Genomic DNA, 26,069 nt, shown 5'->3' with positions numbered 1-26,069 from the left:
CGACTTGTAAGGAGTAGATCTTCTTTTATCAGCAGAGCTTAGTAATGAAGCATGCTTGTTGCTGCTGCTTGTTGGGGTAGCAGCAATATTACTGTTATCTCTCTTTGAAGAAACAGTAGCTGCTGTTGGTTTGATTGGTGTAGAAGCAACTTTGGAGGTTGCATTGCTCTTTAGCAATTTGAAGGAAGAAAGTGGTGGTTTCTTCTTGCTAACTGAAGGCAAAATTTCTTCATCATAGCCTGAACCCTGCTGAAATAATCAATATTAAATCAATGCTATGATCTTGATTCTTAAACAATCAAACCAAAGAATAAAACACTAAGATTAAATTTTCTAAAAAGACAAACATTAGAACCAAGAGAGTAATATCAATAACCACCTTCAGTAATGGTGTCATAATAGGAGTTGTTTCAAGGATCTTTTCAGCATCTTCATTTTGGCTTTGCAGTTCAATCTTCATTGAATTCCCAACCAAAGGTTCTTCTTCCCTCTTTGACACAGCTTCTTCTCCCAACAATATATGCCTTACTTAAATGGAGTGGTTTAAAGGACAATGGATTGGAACAAAATCTTTAGTAAAATTGTAGCCCAAGATCCTCAGGTTTTCTGTGCTGAACATCGTCTGCATCAATGACCACCATGAGTGTCTTATTATACATTTCAAATTAAATGATAAACATGAATTGAACTACTTGATTTTCGTTAGACATTGAACATTAGTACTATGGCATGGAGGTGTCGTAGATGTATTTTAAAAATTATTTTTATAAATTACTTTTAAAAATAAAAGTTTTACCAAATCAAACTTTAGTTTGTAATTTCATTCTATTGTTTAAAGTTTAAATTTTATTAAATAAATAATTTTATTTAATTATTTAACAACATGATTATTTAGATAAATTTGAATTATAGATACGCAAATTTTAGTATAATATAATATGGCATGTGAATACATCAAAACTATACTGGATGCCATGTGAATAATCTGTCGAAGACCAATAAGAGCAAGAAGTCATTTTATTTTATTACAAAAATATTCAACACCTAACACATTTAACTACTCGACACAAATCACAGTTAAGACACTACCACAAACTACTGCAACCAGTCAACCAGCAGTCAAACACTTGCTTACCATTTGTTCCTTCAGATCTGATCACTTCTCTTCAGAAACATGGCTGCCGAAGCTGTTTTGTCTTCCGTTCTTAGTGTTGTTTTTGACAGGATGTCCTCCCCTGAAGTTGTTAACTGGATCAAAGGGAAGAAGCTTACTCAGAACCTGATTGAAAGGTTGAAGACTAATCTTTATGTTGTTCGAGCCTTTCTCATCGATGCTGAGCAGAAGCAGATCAAGGAGACACCTGTCAAGGACTGGCTTCATAGTCTCAAACATGCCATGTATGTTGCTGATGACTTGCTCGATGAAGTCTTCACCAAAGCTGCCACTCAGAAGGATCCAGGTACCTTCCTCTCTCGTTTCTCTGGTATTCTCAATTTGCAAGATCGGGATGTAGCAAACAGGATGGAGGAAGTCATTGATAGGATTGAGTCTCTTGTGAATCAAAAAGACACTCTTGGTCTGAGAGAGATTCCTAAGGAGAACATGTCATGGAGGATCACTACATCTCTAGTTGAAACATCTGATGTATGTGGCAGGGAAGAAGACAAGGAGGCGATAGTAAAACTGTTGTTGGATGATGATGGTGATGATACTGGTGGTCATAGTGATGTATCTGTGATTCCCATTGTGGGCATGGGTGGGATAGGAAAGACTACTTTGGCCCAATTGGTTTACCAGGATGGCAAAGTGAAGGAGAATTTTGATTTTCAAGCTTGGATTTGTGTGTCAGAAGAGTTTGATGTTTTCAAGGTCACCAAGACTATAATCGAGGCAATAACTAAAAGTTTTTGCAGCTTGACAGATTTGAATTTGCTTCAGCATGATTTAAAAGAAAAGTTGTCAAGGAAGAAGTTCTTTGTTGTCTTGGACGATGTATGGAGTGAAAGTTACGAAGATTGGGATAAACTTCTAAAACCTTTTCGAAAAGGGGTTAAGGGAAGTAAAATTCTCATAACAACTAGAAGTAAAAGAGTGGCTTCTGTGGTGCAAACTGTTTCACCTTATGAACTGAGCTTATTGTCTGAGGAAGATTGTTGGTTGGTGTTTTCAAAACATGCACGACTCTCAACTGGTTCTATGGAGAATTCAACCTTGAAAAAAGTTGGCAGAGATCTTGTAAAGAAGTGTGATGGATTGCCCTTGGCAGCTCAAGCCCTTGGAGGTTTATTGCGTGGAAATTCTGATTTCAAGGATTGGAATCATTTATTGAAGAGTGAGATCTGGGAACTCTCCGATGATAAGATAAAGGTTGTTCCTGCGTTAAGAATCAGTTATTACTATCTTCCTTCATATTTAAAGGAGTGCTTTGTTTATTGTTCTTTGTATCCCAAAGACTATGAGTTTAGCAAAGATGAATTGATATTGCTATGGATGGCAGAGAATTTTTTGCAATCAGCAGGAAAAAAAAATCCAGAAGAAGTTGGTGATGAATATTTTAAGGAATTAGTTGCGAGATCATTTTTCCAACCTCATAAGATTCATAAAAACAAGTTTGTGATGCATGATCTGGTGCATGATTTGGCAATGATGTTTGCTGGAGAATTCTATTTCAGAGCTGAAGAGCTTGAGAATGCAGTTGAGGTTGATATTAAAACTCGCCATTTGTCACATAATGCCAAAGGCAATTATCCAATCTCAAAACTTTTGGGAGTTTGTGACCGAGTAAAACACACAAGGACATTTCTTGGACTCAATTTGAAGCGAGAGATTCCATTTAACATGGGAAATGCACCGTGTATCTTGTTGTCAAAGTTGAAGTACCTGAGGGCTTTGTCGTTCAATTGCTTTCCTCTCAAGTCATTGCCTGATTCAATAGGCGAGTTGATTCATTTGCGTTACTTGGATTTGTCTCGGACCGACATCATGACATTGCCCGATACACTTTGCAACTTGTACAATTTACAGACATTGAAGCTGGTTCTATGTAAGAAACTAAAAGCCCTTCCTGTTGGCATGATAGATCTTACAAACTTAAGTTACCTTGATATTCGCGGGACTCCTTTGCATGAGATGCCGGAAGGCATGAGCAAATTGACAAGTTTGCAGGTTTTAAGCAACTATGTTGTCGGGAAGCGTGAAGGGAACAAGATTAATGAATTGGGAGCACTTGCAAATCTACACCAAACAATTTGGATTGACAAATTGGAGAATGTGGTCAATAGCAGCGAAGCATTGGAGGCAAGAATGTTTGAGAAGGATGGCATTGAATGTTTGCTCTTGGAGTGGTCGCCAGATGAATATGAGAATACAGTTGATTCACAAATTGAAAGAGATATACTTGAAAAGTTACAACCTCATAGTAATTTGAAACAACTAGAAATTTGGGGTTACAGGGGTACAACATTTCCAGATTGGTTGGGACATTGTTCTTACCGCAACATCACCCAAATAACACTGGGCGGTTTTTTTTCGGATTATTTCAAGAATTGTTGTATGCTTCCTTCACTTGGACAGTTGCCCTCTTTGAAGCACCTGGACATTGCAAAGTTTGAAAGGCTTGCTATTGTGGGGGCTGAGTTTTACCGAAATGATGAATCTTGTCTGGAGACTCCATTTCCAATGCTTGTAACTCTTACATTTGAGTCAATGCCTTGCTGGGAGGAATGGCGTTCGTCGGAGTTCAATGCATTTCCTCGACTTAGGAAGCTTATCATAAGGATTGTCCCATGTTGAGAGGAGATTTGCCAAATCAACTTCCATCTTTGAAAAGTCTTACTATTCAGAATTGCGAGCAGCTCAGTTGTTGTGTTCCAAGAGCTCCCGCGATTACCTCTTTACGCATGGAAGGAAGCAATGAAATGAGAATTGGGGAGCTACCTCCTTTGCTGGATAAGGTATCAATTAATGGAAAGCATCAAGTGGAGTCGGTGATGGAGGCCATTACGCAAACCAAACTCACTTGCCTCAGATATTTATCCATCTCAGATTGTTCATCGCACGTATTGTTTCCAGTGAGTAGTATTCCCGCATCACTACAAGAGCTGACGATATTGGATTGCAACAAATTAGAATTTGAAATGGAAGGCCAACACCACTCATTGCATAAACTAAGGATACAGAACAGCTGTGATTCGGCTACATCCTTCTCGCTGGATTGCTTTCCAAATCTCGTGCGTGTTCAAATCAGCGAGTGTGAAAAGATGCAGTCTGTCGTGGTGTCACGCTCTCTTTCATGTCTCCGTTCTTTAGTGATAAATTCTTGTGGGAGTTTGAAATCCCTGCAGACGCTATGGATGGCATCACCTCAGCTAGAAGATCTCTCATTACGTGGTTGCCCAGAGATTGATTTGTGTGCTACAGGGGATCCACAGCGTAGCTTGAGAGATCTTACCATCAGCTACTGCGAGAAACAACTCAGCTGTGTAGCATCGCAGTTTCATGGGCTTACTCATCTTTCTATTAAAGGTGAATATATTTTTTTTTGGTGTCTTATTGAAGGTGAATATGAGAATGTGAAGTGTCTCCCTAAGGAAGGTTGGTTGCCTGCCACCCTTGAGTCTCTCAGACTGGATGGCATTAAAAGTGTGGAGATGTTGGAATGCAAGGGACTTGCCCACCTCACCTCCCTCCAACAATTATCTATTTATGATTGTTCCAATTTGGAGAACATTGACGGAGAAAAGCTGCCTGCCTCTCTGTTACAACTCATCATCAAGGGAAGCCCTTTGTTGGGTAAACTGTGTGAGATGAAGGACCCGCAGGTTTGGCCCAAAATTTGCCACATCCCCGCCATTCAAGTTGATGACAGATGGATTTGGTAATCCAACAACTTCAACAGGTAATTCTTTCTATCTCACACAACAATATTCTGTGTTGCTGAGTCAATAGTTTTCGTTCTTCATTCTGTTTCACAATATTGTTATTCTTCATTTTTATTAATGTCTTGTATCATTCATACAGCTTTTCCATGGAATCCAACAAGAGATAACTTGTGCAGTTACAATTTTGCTTTTGATGCATCAATAGTATTCAATCATTGTGATACTCAGAAGAATTCTGAGAAACAAGACAATGATAATAACTGCAACAGAGGAAGGTTCTTGAGGAGATAAGTGGTTAGGAAACCTCATGACTAAAGTGGTATGGATGGCTGAATTTTAAATCATTTCGTTAAATTTGTATATCACCTGAGAAAGAATATCTACTTTATAATGTTAGAATAACTTTGATTACTCAAAATATGAAAATTTGTATGTGGTGGTTGAAACTTTCTTGCACAAAGCAACTGAGCAACCAGGGCCAATCATGGACACAATCCAAGAGATTCAAGAGTCGCATGGCACACTGATTGATATAGAGCGGAGCCCCAATGAACTTCATCAACTGTTCTTGGACATGGCTGTTTTGGTCCAATCACATGGTAAGCAACTCAATGACATAGAGAGCCACGTGGCAAGAGCCAATTCGTATGTCTGTGGTGGGTCGAGCCGTTCCAGTTTGCAAGGAAGAATACCGGAAGTCCACCTTCATTGCCATCATAATATTGATCATTTTCATATTGATTATTGTCCAGTCACCAAAATAAAAATATTGATTATTGTCCTTCTTATTGATCATTACCATATTTACCTTTTAAATTTCGGTTCATGTGTATGTTACACTCTAAAATTCTTCCAAACCATCTGATAATAAATTTCAGGCACATGAACTAAAGTTTAGCAGATAAATTTAGTTTTGCTTTAGTTAATGGGATATTGATTGGTGGCTATGAACAAATTGGACTAATTCAAAACCTTATCAAGAGAAATCAAGTCAACATATTCTGTCACTGTGTCACATAACCATTCCATTGAAAAATAATACCTTGTTTGTTTTTCTGGAACCTACCCTTTTGAAGATTTAGACTTTCATGTTCATGGTCTGGAAGGTTATATTTGTAGTGAAATAAGAGTGCCAAAAATTCACAAATGAAAAGTATAGGGAATTCAGAATATTAAAATGGTTAAAGAATGAAAAGGGAATGAATTAAGATGATGATGAAGACAATCTTGAAGAATGCCATAGTCTGTCCACTTGCATTCACTAACCTTCTCCATTAGTTGACAGCAGATCCTTATTATTGGGGTTTAATTCATCAATACCCACTCTAATCTCTGCCATTATTTTTCCTTCTTGGAAGATTTATGTTGGCACATTCTTTTGCATGCATGTATTTTGTTTTGGGATTTTAAAAAATTTCTTTACATGTATAACGTGCTATAAATATTGTTGAATTACCTTGCTTGGAGTTATATATTGGAGGAATGAGATTAATTGTTTTGCGCCCTTAAAAAGTGACCCAACAGTGGGAGGATGATGTCAGCGATGATTTCTCTCTTCAGCTGAGGAGAGAGCTGAAAAGCAATACCGAAAGAATTAAACATTCTGCTTGCTACGATTCGGTTGATAAAAGTGTCATGAGTTAGGTACTTGACTTTGTTGGTGTTTCCTTTTGTGGAAAAGAAACGAAAGCTATATGCCTTTTCTTTTAGTAGATGTAAGACAGTGAGGCAGAACATAAGGACTTAAGTTGTTATTTCTGAAGAACATCTAGATACAAGTATTGTTTGTACTTTAATTGTATTTTATTTCATAAGTTTTAAACTGGGTCACAATCCCTTGGGCTGCGTTTGTTTTCTGAGAACAGGATAGGACAAGACTCTGAGAATAGGATAGGACAACACAAGATTTTGTGTTTTTATATTCTATTTGGTGATAAACTATAACAAATTATGAAAATCCAATTTATTCTCATTTTTTTTCAATCAAAAATTTGAGATGAAAAATATAATAATAAAAATTATAATTATAAAAAATTAACAAGAATAATAAAAGAAAAAATGAAAAATAAGTTGTGTCTTTTGTTAGCGTCTCCGTGTCTTTTCTATCAGGATAGACACAAAATACTAATTTAGTATCTCTAGACACATTGTCTCTGTCCATATATGTCAAACACGATTTTATGTCTCTGTGTCCCTCACTGTCCTGTGTTTGTAAACAAACGCAGATTGCCATTAATAACTGGTGAATGTGGAGTTGCATTTCACTTTCTTGTTATCACTGTTCAGTCTGCAGAAACTAGCTTGTGGGTATCTGAATTCAACAACCCAAGGAATTTGAATGCCAATGTCCCAAGTTAGTTTTACTAAAAAGTCAAAAAGTGACTACCTACTCGTATGCTTTGGAAGAACTTTCTACATCGGAAACACTTGAGTTATGGGCTTATAGACCATGATAATTTTGAGTTCTTCACCATTAAAGAGAAAGAGAAAAAAAAATTAAGATAGAAAAATTCTTCTATAGTTTTGAGTTCTTGTTATCACTATTCTTACAACACAATTATATTACCATAGAGAATAGCATTTATATAATCAATCTAGTATTAGTCTCATAATTTTACATACTAAATTATCTAATTTAAAAAATATATATAGTATAAAAATATTAATTCATATCAATGATCTAAATTCTAATATTACATATTTTATTTGAAAAATAAATTTTATATTACAAAAATTAATTTATCTATCAATCTATAAAAAAAGAACCATTCTATCTCAAAAAAATTTTAAATAATAACAATTCTTAATGATCAAAATGTTCAATTTAAAGTTTTTTAGGAATCAATTTAAATGTTTATTTTTTTAAATAACTAACCATCATAAACAAATTGTGAAATAATTCATTTCTATTTTTTCACAACGATTTTGTATAATTAAAATTCTTCAGAAAAATTGAATTATTTTTTTTAAGAAAAAACAAAGATAAAGAAAGTAGAAAACCTCTTTATTTATGTGAGAGAAAAAAATAATAGAGAAAGTCTATTAATGGGGTGAAATAAAATGTTAAAGTTATAACTAAAGTTTTAACTTTTAACACCAAAGAGTAAAATTCAAAGCGATTATTCATATTTAACACATATATTAAAATAATTTTTGAAATTTTAATAACACCAATAATATTAAAACAAGAATACATCAGTTAATCTCTAATTCTAAACACATAATTATTATAATTTAAATCTCGTATTTTAATATATATGGTCAATCTCAATGATTACTCTGAGATTTACTCAAAACTAAAATTAGAAAATTACACAAACATATATACATACACTAATTTATAAAAAGAAGTAAATTTAGTAATCCATAATTGAGTTATAAGAAAGTGAATATGATTTAATGATGTACATTTCTAAACAAATAAAATAGCATTACAAAGAGAGCATCTATGCTTCAGTTCCTCCAAAGACCACTCTCTCTTCCATTTGTTCTCACCATATTCCTCTTCTTCACGTGGATCTCCCTCCATTTTCACACTGCTTCCAAAGCTTCTTCCTCTTCCCTGCATTGGACTGCCATACATCATATTAACCTCAACTTGCTCAGATTTCGATCTGGAATTCCTTCCAAGATTTTGAAAGATGAATGTGGTTGGCTCCTTGATCCATTGTCTCTTGCCTATGCTTCTAGAATTTCAGGTCTTTAATTTTTTCTAATTTTTTTAAATTATTTTATACTTACAATACATTAAAAAATTAATATTTTTTTTATCTATTATTATTTGAAAGTAATATATGTAAACTAAAAATTAATTACTAAATTAATCATTATATATTTATATCTTCATATAAATTAATTCACTTATTTTTTAAACTAAATAATCAAGTACTACAACAATCAACCTAAAATATTAGAATAATTAAACATACTCTTAAAATAGGATCATAATTTTTCGAGTAATATTAGGTAACCGTTTTTCTTTTAGTTTATATCAATTAATTTCTTTAAAATTATTTTTTTATCTTAAAAGTTAAAATTTATACTCTAAATTATAAATTGAGAAAATTTAGAAGCAGCACTTTTATTAAAATTTAGTCATCACTTAACCATCAAAAGAAAAATGAGTAATCCTACATTATTAGATGTCATCTCACACTACTAAAAATATTGATGATGGCTATACATAACAAATTCCGCTGTTCCCCTAGCACTTCTCATATAAATTATAACTTTTAAATTATAAACTTAAATATTAACATTCATTGATATTAACTAACTAAAAGTTATTTTTCTCTATTTTCTCTAATTTTTTAGGTGGAGCTATCACTTGTGTTATGCAGGAGAAATCCGACCAAAAAAGTTAAGAGGAAATCATAGACACTATATTATTATAACGAAATACTTGTTATTTGGGGTGCTATGACTAGATATATAGGGTAAGTTACTCCATTAATTTTTAGAGTACTATATACATTTGTTCTGCCATACATCATAAATATGTATGGGAAATTAAGTTTATATATATTACACCTGTGTTCTATTACTCCTCATTTCTTATCCATGCATGATAATAGTTCACATATCATACATCATCTAACATCATTTAGTTTTTTTTTTTTTTACTAAAAACAGGAAGACTCGAATCCTCAATCTCTTAAGTGAGTATGAAAAGATTATGTCATTTAAGATATAATTAATTGGCATATATAATCTAATTTGTTAACTATGTATAAATTCAATTGCATCTATATAAATGAAATGTTTTAAAAATATTATATTAATTAAATTGTATTTTACATTTTATACGTGTAATCCTTTGAATTAAAAAAATAAGGGTCTTGTGGTTTCAACTTTCAATCACCAAAGAAATGTTATATTATTTTATTTCAAACCGTATGAAATATAACTAAAACATGAGATGGAGTTCACTAAAAATAGTAATACTAGTAAAAACTCATTTCTTCTAAGGTATAAACATTTCAGCTAATATTTTACAAATAATAATATATTTAAGCAATGTTTTAAAATTGAATTTAGCCGTAAGTCAAACTAATTTAACTTTTATCACTTGGTGATTAATAAAAGAGGATTATTCAAAAAATTATATATGAGATGATCAAATAAAATTTATGTAAATAATTTATTATAAACATAATAAAATACAATAATTTTGTTTGATTCATATGTAACTAACTTTAAATTTATTGTTGTTATCATTGTTGTTGGTTTTTTTTTGTTTTGTTGGAATATACATATAGAATTATATTACGTGTGCATAAATACACATTAAAAATAAATTAAAATACACATATATTTATATATAAATATATTAATAATTAATTTTAATAATTAATTTTAATGTACAAATAATATTTTTCATACATTATTTCTTTTTATGACTTGACTGACTTATAAGTTGTAATGTTTTTATAGCAAGGTTTCTCATAAAGGTTATGGTGAAGTGACCATTGGGTCCGATGACATTATTGTTGCAGCTAGTCCTAGTGGGACAACCCACGTAATAAAAAACGTAGATCAGATTCGGTGTACATTTTTTCTAGGATGTCAAGATAATGTTAATGTCTCAAGTACCCCTTTAATGTTTGGAAAGATTTTTAATTTTTTTATCTTATAATAAATTAAGTTATTCAATTAGGTTCTTTTTGCTAATTAACCGATTTGAACCTTAATGTCCAATTGATGTCATTATTATAGCTCGATTACACATTATAACTCGATTATAACCACTATAGATCGGTTGTTAAACAACCAAATACTAAAATATATCATCACGTTCTAAAACATTATTATTCCTCGTTTAAGTAAAATGTTCAAAAAACATATCCCAAAAATAAAAGGAAGATAAGAAACTGTTTGAAGATATATTGAAATAAATAAAACTTATTATTCATTCACTAACGTGAACATTTGAGTGCCTTTTGCAGGTGGTGCGGAATTTATAACCACAAACTAACCGACAAGTGTATCGAGTCGTACCAAGTAGTACCTCAAGTGAATGAGGGTCAATCCCACGAGAATTGATGGATTAAGTAACAATGGTTGATTAATTTACTTAGTTAGACAAGCAGAAAATTGTGTTTTGAGAGTTCAAACACATTAACAGTAAATTCAGAATATCAAAAAGCAAGCAGTAAACAAGTTGTGAATAATATATGGAGAAACAGTTAAGGCTTCAGAGTTATCTATTTTTCGGATTGACTTTTCTTACTAACTATTTTAATCATGCAATATTTAATTCATGGCAAACTATACGTGACTACACCCTAATTCATTAGACCTTTTTAGTCTCCTCTAACTCTCATCAACCGCCAATTCTTTGGTCACTTAATTCCAATTAGAGGGTGAAGTTCAATTCTAGTTGTATGCCACAGAAACACTAATTACCCAAATATAAGAGGATTATATGTCATGTATCCCGTTAAGTCCAGATAATTAGAAATTTAAGAGAATATGTTTTCAAGCTGTTGTTCAAGTAAAGAGCTTTTTCAAGTTATACAAGAACTCAATTAGAATAAGGGTCATACTTCCATTCCACCCATATTCATAAAATAAGAATGAAAACAATTCTTGAATTATAAATCAATACATGAATTAAAATAGAAAAGTAATAGTATCAATCCATACAATAGACAGAGCTCCTAACCTTAAGAGTGGAGGTTTAGTTGCTCATCGTTCAGAGAGAAAACTAAGATTCTGAAAAACTGTAAATTGCAGAATGAGGTAGGAGAGAATAGATTCGAAGAGCCCGAAGGACTGATTTTTTTCCCTTTTATATCTAATCATAATTAATGTAAAATATATTTCCTAAAAACTAAATAATATATTTTCCTAATTATAAAAGAAATAAATTTTAATCAAAATTTATTAGTTGATTCGTGCAGTCTTTGGACGCGAATGGGGACCACTTGGGTTAGAAGGGTTGGTGCCGAACTTGGAGGGAGTCAAGTTCGGCGTGGACTAGGTAGAGAATTCCTTGGGCTTTCCGTGACTTGTGGTGCCAAACTTGATAGCCACCAAGTTTGGCGTGGAGGTTGGCGAGTTTCTTCTTTGGAGTCCTTATGTTGGCGCTGAAAACTCAAGTTCGGCGTGGAGAAGGCAGCACAATTCCCTTGGAGGAGCTGATACTGGCGCCGAACTTGAAGAACTTCAAGTTCGGCATGGAGGAGGCAGCGTAGCCTTTCTTTGGAGTCCTTGTGTTGACGCCGAACTTGAGTAAACTCAAGTTCGGCGTGGAGATGGCAGCGTGCATTCTTCATTGGAAACTTGAGTGTGGCGCCAAACTTGAGTAATCTCAAGTTTGGCACCATGAAGGCCGAACAAAATGGAAGAAAAGGGTATACTATTATACAATGTTGGAAAGCTCTGGAAGTTAGCTTTCCAATGGCACTAGAATCACGTCAATTGGACCTTTGTAGCTCAAGATATTCCTATTTGAGTGCAAGAAGGTCAGGGTTGACAGCATCATTCGCTTTCTATCTTTTCTGCTACAAAACTCCGTCAAATCCATCCGAATGCTACCTGAAATAAACAGAAATTGCAAACAACTCAAAGTATCATTCATAGTGGCTAAAGATAATTAAATATTGATTAAACTCAACAATTTAAATGCAAATTCACTAAAAAAAGATAGAAAAGATGCTCACGCATCACAACACTAAACTTGAATTGTTGCTTGTCTTCGAGCAACCAAAACTAATACATGACTAAGATGTGAATTTGCATGAGAAGTGAGAGTTCAATGAGGCTCGTGTCTCTTCTTGAAGTGAGGTTTATCTATTGCAATACTGAATAGTTTTGGCATCTCACTCTCCTTTGAATCAGAAGAATGTCACTGTCATTCGGAATTAGAATCCGGATACCATTATGAATTCTCTAATCTTTTATACTTCAGTTTAATCTTTGAACACAGTAAATTTCCTTTAATTCTCTTTTCTTTGGTGCTTTGCACCTTGAGCCTAGCCGTGACTTTAAATGTTTTGTTTCAAGTTTCATTTGACACAAAAACACCACAAGCACTTAACTGGGGAACTCTCTTTAGGTTCTGATTTTTCTTTTAGTTACTCCTAGATAGTGGTGCTCAAAACTTTTGGCATACTCTGTTAAATACACTTGATCTCGACTCTTAGTACTATGTTTCAAGGATTACTTGACACAATTACACCACAAGCATATGACTAGAGAAACAACTCTTTGAGCTTTTAATCATGTCTGATCTTCCTAGTCATTGATGCTCAGAGCCTTGGATTTTGTTTTTATTTTTCTTTTGCTATTTCTTTTGCTTCAAGGATTAAGCTTTCACTAATTTCAGAAAATTCATAATAGTTCTCTAAATTATTGTTCCTTATATATCAACATCCTTTGATTCAAATTCAAATATGCACTGTTCATATCATGCATTCAAAATCACAGATAATACCACCACATTTAAGTAAATAAGACCACTCTTTGATATAAACTCTATTTCTCATGTAATACATCTTTTTTTTTCTTTTCTTTTTAGATTCAAGCTCAGTGAGCGATACATGAGACACCCTTCAGAATTAAAATCAAATATCAAAATAAAAAGCAGCAAATTAAACTAGACCTAGGAATTGAAATAACAAATGATCATGCAATAACTAAAATAAAACAGCAGAAAACCGAAACATAACATAGTAAGAACGAGAAGGAATATAGAATGAAAGGAACTCAAGCACCTCAGTTATCCTAGTGGCCGTTTCATTCTTCAAGCTGTGCTCCTCCGTGCAGATGATTCGCCTCCCTTTGGTGCCATCAAAATAAACAGAAAAGCCACAAGCGAAGCGACAACACCAAACTTAAAAGTTTGCTTGTCCTCAAGCAAAGAAAAAATGTTCCTGTTTTACACACTCTGCATTATCAAAGCACACTTAAAAAGAAGGAAAACAATAAGAAATTAAAATAAACTAAATAAATTAAAAATAAACAGAAAATCTAAAGACACGGAATATTGGATTGCCTCCCAACAAGTGCTTATTTAATGTCACTAGCTTGACACTTGATTGTCGAATTTTTCTTCCTCTTCTTCCAGTTGGTTAAAAGAAATGACTCCAAGGGAGGAGAGGCGAAAATTAGTACCCTTTGACTTGAATTTCTCCTAACAAGCTTTCTTTTATTGTTATTAGCTTGATTCGCCTTGCTTGTTGGGGTAGAGGTTGGATTGCTTTTCGTTGACCTTCTATTTTTCATGGATAATGTCTTTTGTTTCTTGGTCATAATCCCCTTTTTTGTGCTTTCCTTGATTGCCTTCACTTCTTTAATTTCAAAATTTGGGTGTTGTGTGATGGTTGGAGTGTACCATTCATCAAGAACTTCTTGAATTGGTAGTTCAATAAACTCACCCTCTATGCCACTCTCTGCTTCATTGGAGTGTAGATTCCCATAATTGTTTTCATCCCTTACAACCTCCTTTGTTTGTGCATCTTCCTTCTTTGTTTGTGCATCTTCCTCTTCTTCCATGTGTGAGGGTGAAAAGTTCTCTAATTCACTGGAGTATGAACTCCTTTGATTAATTTCCTCACTTTCTTTCATAGGATCTTGCATTATATCTCTTGGGAAGGAATTTGCTTGTTCCTCCTTTTGGGGCTTGATAATCAACTCCACATATTTCTCTACATTTTTGACACTCGTCCTTATATCATATATGAATTCTTTCATGAGAAGCTCAAGAGCTGATAGTTCTTGATGTGAATAAGGAGATGGTGGCTCTTGATATGAATAAGAAGGAGATGATGGTTCTTGATAAGAGTAAAAAGAGGATGGTTCTTGGTATGAATAGGGAGATGGTGGCTCTTGATATGAGTAGAAAGATGATGGTTCTTGATATGGATAGAGAGGTGGTGGTTTTTGGTATGAATATGGAGATGGTGGTTCTTGATAGTTGGAACATGGAGCACTGAAGTTTCTTTGGTTTTGACTTTACCAACCAAAATCCGGGTAGTTCCTCCATCCACAATAATAAGAATCACTCCTTGGGTGTGAATAATAACCCACGTGATCTCTCCATTATTTTTCCTTAGCACAAAGCACCAAACAGAATTAAACGCACCATGTGGTAAACAGGCAAGTAAAGAAGAAAGAACATAAAGGAAAATAAAATAAAATATAAAAGAAAATAAAAAAATAAAATAAAATAAAGAAAATAAACTGAATAATTAAGAAAATAAAATAACTAATAAGCAAAAAAGAGTATAAAATTCAAACTTAATAAATAAAATAACTAGGAAGAATAAAACAACTAAGGGACAACAAACTTAATTTCAGAAATTAAGAAAAAAAATAAATCTAAATATATATTTTTTTTAAATTTAAAAAAACAAGTTAAACGAAATTAAAGCAAAAACGCTTAATCTAAGAAATCAAACAACCAGTAGTTGTCAATCACAGTCAATCCCCGGCAACGGCACAAAAAACTTGGTGCGAAATTTATAAACACAAACTAACTGGGAAGTGCATCGGGTCGTATCAAGTAGTACCTCAAGTGAATGAGGGTCGATCCCACGAGGATTGATGGATTAAGCAACAATGGTTGATTAATTTACTTAGTTAGACAAGTAGAAAATGGTGTTTTGAGAGTTCAAACGCATTAACAGTAAATTCAGAATATCAGAAAGCAAGCAGTAAACAAGTTGTGAATAATATATGGAGAAACAATTAAGGCTTCAGAGTTATCTATTTTTCGAATTGACTTTTCTTATTAACTATTTTAATCATGCAAGATTTAATTCATGGCAAACTATATGTGACTAAATCTTAATTTCTTAGACCTTTTTAGTCTCCTCTAACTCTCATCAACCGCCAATTCATTGGTCACTTAATTCCAATTAGAGGGTGAAGTTCAATTCTAGTTGTATGCCACAGAAACCTTAATTACCCAAATATAAGAGGATTATATATCACGTATCCCGTTAAGTCCGGATAATTAGAAATTTAGGAGAATATATTTTCAAGCTGTTGTTCAAGTAAAGAGCTTTTCTAAGTTATACAAGAACTCAATTAGAACAAGGGTCATGCTTCCGTTCCACCCAGATTTATAAAATAAGAACAAAAATAATTCTTGAATTATAAATTAGTACATGAATTAAAATAGAAAAGTAATAGTATCAATCTATACAATAGACAGAGCTCCTAACCTTAACAGTGGAGGTTTAGTTGCTCATAGTTCAGAGAGAAAACTAGGATTCTGAAAAACTGTAAATTACGGATTGAGGTAGAAGAGAAGAGATTCGAAGAGTCCGAAGGACTGATTCTTTTCCCTTTTATATCTAAACCTAATTAATATAAAATATATTTCCTAAAAACTAAATAATATATTTTCCTAATTATAAAAGAAATAAAGTTTAATCAAAATTTATTAGTTTATTCGTGCAGCCTTTGGACGCAAATGGGGACCACTTAGGTTAGAAGAGTTGGTGCCGAACTTGGAGGGAGTCAAGTTCGGCGTGGACTAGGCAGAGAATTCCTTGGGCTTTCCTTGACTTGTGGTGCCAAACTTGATAGCCACCAAGTTTGGCGTGGAGGTTGTGCGAGTTTCTTCTTTCGAGTCCTTGAAGGCAGCACGATTCCCTTGGAGGAGTTGATACTGACACCGAACTTGAAGAACTTCAAGTTCGACGTGGAGGAGGCAGCGTAGCCTTTCTTTGGAGTCCTTGTGTTGGCGCCGAACTTGAGTGGAGATGGCAGCGTGCATTCTTCATTGGAAACTTGAGTGTGGCGCCAAACTTGAGTAACCTCAAGTTTGGCGCCATGAAGGCCGAATGAAATGGAAAAAAAGGGTATACTATTATATATCCTTGAAAAGCTCTAGAAGTAAGCTTTTCAATGCCGCTAGAATCACGTCAATTGGACCTCTGTAGTTCAAGATATTCCTGTTTGAGTGCAAGAAGGTCGGGGTTGACAACATCATTCGCTTTCTTCCTTTTCTGCTACAAAACTCTGTCAAATCCATCCGAATGCTACCTGAAATAAACAGAAATTGCAAACAACTCAAAGTATCATTCATAGTGGCTAAAGGTAATTAAATCTTGATTAAACTCAACAATTTGAATGCAAATTTACTAGGTAAAGATAGAAAAGATGCTCACGCATCAGCAGGTGCCCACCCGAAGTATAATTCATCTCGACGGAAAGCTCCTAGTTATTCACTGACAGCGGCCAACTTTCACAAGAATAATTGGCGCCCACCGTGAAGCCTAGAAACAAAAACTTTTTTCTTTAGGTCCCAAAATTACCAGATCTACCTATGGCTATCCAACATTTTCTCACACCATCCGAGAGCTCCTTTGGATGGTAACAAAGTTATAACAAACTAATTAGTGCATGACAGAAGAAAATCAAAGAATGACAAATTAGATAACTGAGTTAACCAATACTCAGATTGCTAATAATGATGATTACAATGAACAAATAGATGACGAGGAAGGAAATTCTGATCTAACGCATGTCTCTGAAACTTAATAACCAGTGAAAGATCAACAAACCAATGAAGATGATGAATTGGCAGTTGGACCATTTACAATAGATATCATGAATTTTAAACTATCTAAAAACTTTGCGTTATAAATAACTCTGACTTTCTATGATAACATGAATAATCTAAAAATACATGCCAAAAAATTCCCCTTCATAATAATAATAAACGGTGCTTTCAATTCTATCGATTCTATCTTAGAGTAGCTATTATATTTTTTTTAGTGTTCTAATTTCGCTAACAGCTAAATTACATTGAAAATTTTTTTTACTTCAATTTTGTTAGTAGTAAATATGAAATTAAAGTAGAAAAAAATAATTTTTTTTAATTTCAGTTATACTGACGGTAAAAATAAAAAAAATGCAAAATATTAAATTGTTACAATTTTATTTAAAATAGTACATATATAATTTTTTTTTAAAGAAAACTCTTAACTAGGGTCATCATCCTTATTATTATTTAAAAAGTTTGGTTAATATATGTGTCTCACATACTAAGATTTTATTAAAAAATTTAAATATTTTATTTAGTAAATATATAACAAATATATTAAAAAATTCTTATTATAAAAGAATTTTACTAACATGTGAGCTAAACCCTGAACCTGATTTCAAAAGTGAAAGCTCCAATCTCCGACTGAGTCCTACGCCGAAATCAGAGAGTAGAAGTAACATTGAAATTGAATTGAAGGCGAAATCGAGACCAGAAGCGTGCCCCTCTGTGTTTTACTCCGTGATTCCCAATCTGAGAGTAGAAGTAACGGTGGTGCGAATATGACTAAGTTCCGGAAACTAGGTCGACCCACCGGTCACCCAATGTCCATGCTCAGAACCATGGTCTCCCAGCTCATCAAGCACCACCGCATCCAAACCACTCTTGCCAAGGTCCCTCTTTCTTCCCATTTCAATTTCAATTTCAATTTCAATTTCATTTTCGTATCAACACTCTCTTCTCTCTGTTTCCAGGCTAAAGAGGTTCGCAGAGTCGCTGACAACATGGTTCAGCTTGGCAAGCAGGTTTCTCCTTCACTCTTTCTTTCTTTTTCTTTCATGCATCTGTTTATTATTATTGTTTGAGTACCACAACTGAAATACAGAGGAATCAACTGGAGGCATAAATGTGTCACACTCGAGGTGCATTTAGAGTGAAAATTATCATCGGGTAATAGAGAAAGAGCCTAATACAAATAGGAACAATAACGCACAGAGAAAGAAAAGGATATACCTAAATAGAAACTTAAAGATGGTGTATCAAAACAAGGACTGCACAACCAATTCTTTTGGAAGTGCAGTTGAATCTGAAACCAACAAACCATTACATTAAAACTTATATAATTAATGCCATTGCTCATACATATCACATTTTAGTTGGAACTTGGAACACTTCAAAAACAAGAACCATAGAGAGGGCCAAGCTTATTATTAACTATCACTATAGTTGTACAAGATTTTTTCAACTCCATGAACAGCAGATACACCAGATTGTATTTACACTCAAATGCAAGAATTCAAGACAAAATTTGAAGAAGTAACTGACCAGTTTCAGACTGAAGTGCGGAATTTTATGACCTTAAAAGCTTGCGAGAAATTTCATGAACTGCTTTCAAATCTTCCACAGTATTGAAATCCAAAAAAAAAAGTAGTATTATTATTTTATATGATAATTTTAACGAAGTAAAGACACAACGAAATATATCGGGTGTAAGGAAGAATGTTTGAATATCCCAATAAATGAGAATGCAAGAACAATTTTCCAATTGTTTCGGAAGTAGAAATAACAATAAAAAACAATCTTGCAGATAGGACACACTACCCACTCACTTGGTTTACACGGACACTAAGTGAAAATAGGAAGCAAACCATCAAACATTTGGTGTGCAAATCTTAGTTAACAAAATGAATTCGAAGGGAGAAAATGGGTTGCAGAGTGGTGAGAAGGATGAGGGGGGTTTGTGAGATGGGTCAGGGAAGTGAGGGGGCACAGTGAGGAACACAACTGTGAAAGCGCGCAATAACAACGATGGCAGCAGCTTCAGACTCTAGAGGCAGCGGTTCTCTACTTTCTCTTGAAAATGCATCGTTTCAATTTTTTTTTTTTAATAATTGAACTAGTTAAGAATAATTTTTTATGATTAATTTTAAAAATGAAATTAAAAATATTTTAAATATTTTTAAAATTAAAAAATTATTTATATTTTAATATTAATAAAATATTAAAATATTATTATAATTTATTTAAAAAATATTTTATATTTTATAATATATATATTATGTCTCGTATTTATGTCATTATCCGGATATACATACTAAAAATTGTTAAAATACATCATGAAAAAATTATACAATTAATATTTTTAATATATACTCAAATTATTCTTCTACAAAATACAAATAAAAAGACACTTGAAATTCTAATAAATTTTTATTATTTTAGAAATCTTTTAAAATTATTTTTGTGAAATATTTTGTTTTTTCTAATATTTATAATAAAGTATTTAATATACATAAGACAAATAAATTTTATTAGAGAATATTTTTTTAAAACAAATTAATCTTGTTTACAAAAGATTATGACATGTGAATACATCAAAACTATACAAGATGCCATGTGAACAATCTGTCAACGACCAATAAGAGCATGAAATCATTTTATTTTATTACAAAATTATTCAACACCTAACACATTTAACTACTCAACACAGATCACAGTTAAGGCAATACTACAAACTACTACAACCAGTCAACCAGCAGTCAACCACTTGCTTACCATTTGTTGCTTCAGATCTGATCACTTCTCTTCAGAAACATGGCTGCAGAAGCTGTTTTGTCTTCCGTTCTTAGTGTTGTTTTCGACAGGATGTCCTCCCCTGAAGTTGTTAACTGGATCAAAGGGAAGAAGCTTACTCACAAGTTGATTGAAAGGTTGAAGACTAATCTTTATGCTGTTCGAGCCTTTCTCATCGATGCTGAGCAGAAGCAGATCAAGGAGACACCTGTCAAGGACTGGCTTCATAGTCTCAAACATGCCATATATGTTGCTGATGACTTGCTCGATGAAGTCTTCACCAAAGCTGCCACTCAGAAGGATCCAGGTACCTTCCTCTCTCGTTTTCTCAATTTGCAAGATCGGGATGTAGCAAACAGGATGGAGGAAGTCATTGATAGGATAGAGTCTCTTGTGATTCAAAAAGACACTCTTGGTCTCAGAGAGATTCCTAAGGAGAACATGTCATGGAGGATCACTACATCTCTAGTTGAAACATCTGATGTATGTGGCAGGGAAAAAGACAAGGAGGGCATAGTAAAACTCTTGTTGGATGATGATGGTGATGATACTGGTGGTCATAGTGATGTATCTGTGATTCCCATTGTGGGCATGGGTGGGATAGGAAAGACTACTTTGGCCCAATTGGTTTACCAGGATGGCAAAGTAAAGGAGAATTTTGATTTTCAAGCTTGGATTTGTGTGTCAGAAGAGTTTGATATTTTCAAGGTCACCAAGACTATAATCGAGGCAATAACTAAAAGTTTTTGCAGCTTGACAGATTTGAATTTGCTTCAGCATGATTTAAAAGAAAAGTTGTCAAGGAAAAAGTTCTTTGTTGTCTTGGACGATGTATGGAGTGAAAGTTACGAAGATTGGGATAAACTTCTAAAACCTTTTCGAAAAGGGGTTAAGGGAAGTAAAATTCTCATAACAACTAGAAGTAAAAGAGTGGCTTCTGTGGTGCAAACTGTTTCCCCTTATGAACTGAGCTTATTGTCTGAGGAAGATTGTTGGTTAGTGTTTTCAAAACATGCACGTCTCCCAACTGGTTCTATGGAGAATCCAACCTTGAAAAAAGTCGGCAAAGATCTTGTAAAGAAGTGTGATGGATTGCCCTTGGCAGCTCAAGCCCTTGGAGGCTTATTGCGTGGAAATTTTGATATCAAGTATTGGAATCATTTATTGAAGAGTGAGATCTGGGAACTCTCCGATGATAAGATAAAGGTTGTTCCTGCGTTAAGAATCAGTTATTACTATCTTCCTTCGTATTTAAAGGAGTGCTTTGTTTATTGTTCTTTGTATCCCAAAGACTATGAATTTAGCAAAGATGAATTGATATTGCTATGGATGGCAGAGAATTTTTTGCAACCAGCAGGAAAAAAGACTCCAGAAGAAGTTGGTGATGAATATTTTGATGAATTGATTGCGAGATCATTTTTCCAACCTCATAAGATTTATGAAAAGAACTTTGTGATGCATGATATGGTGCATGATTTGGCAATGATGTTTGCTGGAGAATTCTATTTCAGAGCTGAAGAGCTTGAGAATGCAGTTGAGGTTGATATTAAAACTCGTCATTTGTCACATAATGCCAAAGGCAATTATCCAATCTCAAAACTTTTGGGAGTTTGTGACCGAGTAAAACACACAAGGACATTTCTTGGACTCAATTTGAATTCACAGATTCCATTTAACATGGAAAACGCACCTTGTATCTTGTTGTCAAAGTTGAAGTACCTGAGGGCTTTGTCGTTCAGTTGCTTTCCTCTTGAGTCATTGCCTGATTCAATAGGCGAGTTGATTCATTTGCGTTACTTGGATTTGTCTTGGACAGACATCATGACATTGCCCGATACACTTTGCAACTTGTACAATTTACAGACATTGAAGCTGTTTGGATGTGAGAAACTAAAAGCCCTTCCTGCTGGCATGAAAGATCTTACAAATTTGCGTTACCTTGATATTAGCTTCACTGGTTTGCATGAGATGCCGGAAGGCATGAGCAAATTGACAAGTTTGCAGGTTTTAAGCAACTATGTTGTTGGGAAGCGTGAAGGGAACAAGATTAATGAATTGGGAGCACTTGCAAATCTACACCAAACAATTTTGATTGACAAATTGGAGAATGTGGTCGATAGCAGCGAAGCGTTGGAAGCAAGAATGTTTGATAAGGATGGCATTGAATCTTTGTTCTTGAACTGGTCGCCAGATGAATATGAGAATACCATTGATTCCCAAATTGAAAGAGATATACTTGAAAAGTTACGACCTCATAGTAATTTGAAACATCTACAAATTAGGGGTTACAGGGGTACAACATTTCCAGATTGGTTGGGACATTGTTCTTACCACAACATCACCCAAATAACACTGGGCGGTCTTCTTTCGGGTTATTTCAAGAATTGTTGTATGCTTCCTTCACTTGGACGGTTGCCATCTTTGAAGCGCCTGGAAATTTCAAAGTTTGAAAGGCTTGCTATTGTGGGTGCTGAGTTTTACCGAAACGATGAATCTTGTCTGGAGACTCCATTTCCAATGCTTGAAACTCTTCAATTTGCGTCAATGCCTTGCTGGGAGGAATGGCCTTCATTGGAGTTCAATGCATTTCCTCGACTTAGGGAGCTTAGCCTAAGGGATTGTCCCATGTTGAGAGGAGATTTGCCAAATCAATTACCATCTTTGCAATCACTTCATATTATGCATTGCAAGCAGCTCAGTTGTTGTGTTCCAAGAGCTCCTGTGATTACCTCTTTAGGCATAGAAGGAAGAAATGAAGTGAGAATTGGGGAGCTACCTCCTTTGCTGGATATTCTATCAATTACTGGAAAGCATCAAGTGGAGTCGGTGATGGAGGCCATTGCACACACCCAACTCACTTGCCTCACATCTTTATGCATCTCAGGTTGTTCATCCCGCGTATTGTTTCCAGTTAGTAGTATTCCCGCTTCGCTACAAGAGCTGAGGATATTGGATTGCAAAAAATTAGAATTCCAAATGGAAGGCCAACACCACTCATTGCATAATCTAAGGATGCATAACAGCTGTGATTCGGTTACATCCTTCTCGCTGGATTCCTTTCCAAATCTCGTGCGTGTTTATATAAGCGAGTTTGAAAAGATGGAGTCTCTGTTGGTGTCACGCTCTCTTTCATGTCTCCGTTCTTTATATATAAAGAATTGTGGGAGTTTGAAATCCCTGCAGACGCTATGGATGGCATCACCTCAGCTAGAACATCTCACATTACTTGGTTGCCCAGAGATTGAATTGTGTGCTACGGGGGATCCACAGCGTAGCTTGAGATCTCTTACCATCAGCTACTGCGAGAAACAACTCAGCTGTGTAGCATCGCAATTTCATGGGCTTACTCATCTTTGGATTGAAGGTAAATGTGAGAGTGTGAAGTGTCTCCCCAAGGAAGGTTGGTTGCCTGCCACCCTTGAGTCTCTCTCTCTGATGAGCATTGAAAGTGTGGAGATGTTGGAATGCAAGGGACTTGCCCACCTCACCTCCCTCCAACAATTGTCTATTTATAAATGTTACAATTTGGAGAACATTGACGGAGAGAAGCTGCCTGCCTCTCTTTTACGACTCAGCATCTCTAAAAGCCCTTTGGGTAAACGGTGTGAGATGAAGGACCCGCAGGTTTGGCCGAAAATTTCCCACATCCCCGCCATTCAAGTTGATGACAGATGGATTTGGTAATCCAACAACTTCAACAGGTAATTCTTTCTATCTCACACAACATTATTCTGTGTTGCCTAGTCACTAGTTTTTCATTCTTCATTGTTATTAATGTCTTGTATTATTCATACAGCTTTTCCTCAGAATCCAACAAGAGATAACTTCGGCAGTTACGGTTTTGCTTTTGATGCATCAATAATATTCAATCATTGTAATACTCAGAGGAATTCTGAGAAACTAAGACAATGATAATAACTGCAACATAGGAAGGTTCTTGACGAGATAAGGGTAGAAAACAGAGAATGGAATTCTTACCATGATTGCCTTCATATAAGTGGTTAAGAAACCTAATGAAAAAAGTGGTATGGATGGCTGAACTTCAAATCATTTCGTTAAAATTTGTATATCACCTGAGAAGGAATATCTACTTTATAATCTTAGAATAACTTTGATTACTCAAAATATGAAAATTTGTATGTGGTGGTTGCAACTTTCTTTCAGAAAGCAACTGAGCAACGAGGGCCAATCATGGACACAGTGATTGATATTGAGAGCAGCCTCAATGAGCTTCATCAAGTGTTATTGGACATGGCTGTTTTGGTCCAATCACAAGGTAAGCAACTCAATGACATAGAGAGCCACGTGGCAAGAGCCAATTCGTACATCTGCCTTGGGTCCGGCAGTTTCAGTTTGCAAGGATGCACCAGAAGAATACCGGAAGTCCACCTTCATTGCCATCATAATATTGATTAGAGTCCTTCTTATTGATCATCATCATATTGGGGTTAAACAATTCAGAATATTTAATGGTTAACAATGAGAAGGGAATGAATTAAGATGATGATGAAGACAATCTTGAAGAATGCCATTGTCTGTCCACTTGCATTCACTAACCTTCTCCATTAATTGACAGCAGATCCTTATTATTGGGGTTTAATTCATCAATAGCCACTCTAATCTCTTTTGAATGCATGTATTTTATTTTTTGGGATTTTAAAAATTTTCTTTACATGTATCACATGCTATAAATATTGTTGAATTACCTTGCTTGGAGTTTATATATTGGAGGAATGAGATTAATTGTTTTGCGCCCTTAAACCTATGGTCTACAATTTTATCCTTTTTTTTTTCCTGTATTTTCTTGTACATTGTCGATTAAGAATTGCATGTTTTGTTAGAAAAATAACAAAAAATAGTCGATAATGCAGCAACAACTATGTTTATCCCACTTTCTGATAAGTGAACAGTTGAATAGTAACACTAAAATCTTTGAGGATCAATAAAAGCTGAAAGTTTTCACCCCAAACCATCAAAGAAGAGAAGCAATTAAAAATAGGAATATATTACCAATGCATCAACCAATTGTATAAACGTATTATTTACTCAATGTAAACACTATTTGCATGTCTTTGTACAGACTAAAGTGACAATTAGATCCTCGAAAATGTTGACCTTGGACTAATTAGTCTTTAAAAAAAAAGAGTATCAATTAGGTCATCCAAGATAGTAAACGGTGGACATGTATGTCCTTCTTTCAATAAAATAGTGTAAAACGAAACCGAACTGTCCATGTATTCTGTTATTTATAGTGGTGCATGTCTCGTTATTGTCGCATGAGCAAGAAAACGATGTAATTTTGGACAGTGAAGTATTTATTATCTTTTGAGTTTTCATATATTCTTTATCAGATGCTCTCTATTTATCACAAATCCTATCAAACAAATGAAGTTTCGTTCCAAAAATTGTTATCTACATGACTATTTTTCATAGATAGACATGTCAGAGTAATTAACAGTACATATAAGTATCACCGTTAAGTTTTAGTTGATGAATTGATAGAAAGACATCATGTGTCCAGTATTTGCTATCCTAAAGGATCAAATTGGTACTTTTTTTTCTTTAAGGACTAATTAGTCCGAAGTCGAAATCTTTAAGGACCTAATTGTTACTTTACTCCTTTATATATATTATAATAGATAGATAGATATTTCAAAATATAACATGTACAATACAAAGTAGTGGAAATTTTTTTTTGGCATGATGTTCAAAATCACTAAGCTACGGTTTTATGTTTTAAAAAATTCCATAAATATTATATCATATAGAAAACTATTTTTGATACTTTTATTTAATTTGTAATATTGATTAAAACTAATAACCCATAAATTAGAATGTTGCATTAGCTATTAGTTACATAAATTTAGGATAGGATCGGATGGAGAGTATTTTCACG

General features: G+C 34.2%; 1 protein-coding gene and 1 pseudogene across 3 annotated transcripts; both read left to right on the top strand.

The window, feature by feature from the left end:
- The first annotated feature begins 1,005 nt into the window (after positions 1–1,005).
- On the top strand, positions 1,006–5,676 carry LOC148582040 (putative disease resistance RPP13-like protein 1; annotated as a pseudogene). The gene is made up of 2 exons (XR_015881430.1): positions 1,006–4,898; positions 5,021–5,676. The product of XR_015881430.1 is annotated as a putative disease resistance RPP13-like protein 1 (transcript).
- Positions 5,677–18,029: 12,353 nt separating this feature from the next.
- Positions 18,030–24,934, top strand: LOC107622230 (putative disease resistance RPP13-like protein 1). 2 transcript variants are annotated; one of them, XR_001616138.3, is made up of 5 exons: positions 18,030–18,273; positions 18,355–18,405; positions 20,091–23,874; positions 23,970–24,198; positions 24,338–24,934. XR_001616138.3 is itself a non-coding variant. In XM_088485964.1 (4 exons), exon 3 carries the CDS (start codon positions 20,195–20,197, stop codon positions 23,855–23,857), a length of 3,663 nt encoding a protein of 1,220 aa, XP_088342090.1. In that variant the 5' UTR covers positions 18,035–18,273; positions 18,355–18,405; positions 20,091–20,194; the 3' UTR covers positions 23,858–23,874; positions 23,970–24,934. The 2 variants fall into 2 exon arrangements, 1 of the variants encoding a protein (XP_088342090.1); XM_088485964.1 differs by having other exon boundaries at positions 18,035–18,273; positions 23,970–24,934.
- The last annotated feature ends 1,135 nt before the right edge of the window (positions 24,935–26,069 follow it).

This window comes from Arachis ipaensis, chromosome B10 (assembly GCF_059453495.1).
Source record: "Arachis ipaensis isolate K30076 ecotype BB chromosome B10, ASM5945349v1, whole genome shotgun sequence".
In the NCBI taxonomy this organism is placed as follows: Eukaryota; Viridiplantae; Streptophyta; class Magnoliopsida; order Fabales; family Fabaceae; genus Arachis; species Arachis ipaensis.
The sequence above is the reverse complement of the archived record's forward strand: the minus strand, read 5'-3'. Positions and strand labels throughout refer to the sequence as shown.

Bases quoted from the DNA above. Each gene is read 5' to 3' on its own strand.
- LOC107622230 (XM_088485964.1), top strand. From the start codon at position 20,195: ATGGCTGCAGAAGCTGTTTTGTCTTCCGTTCTTAGTGTTGTTTTCGAC.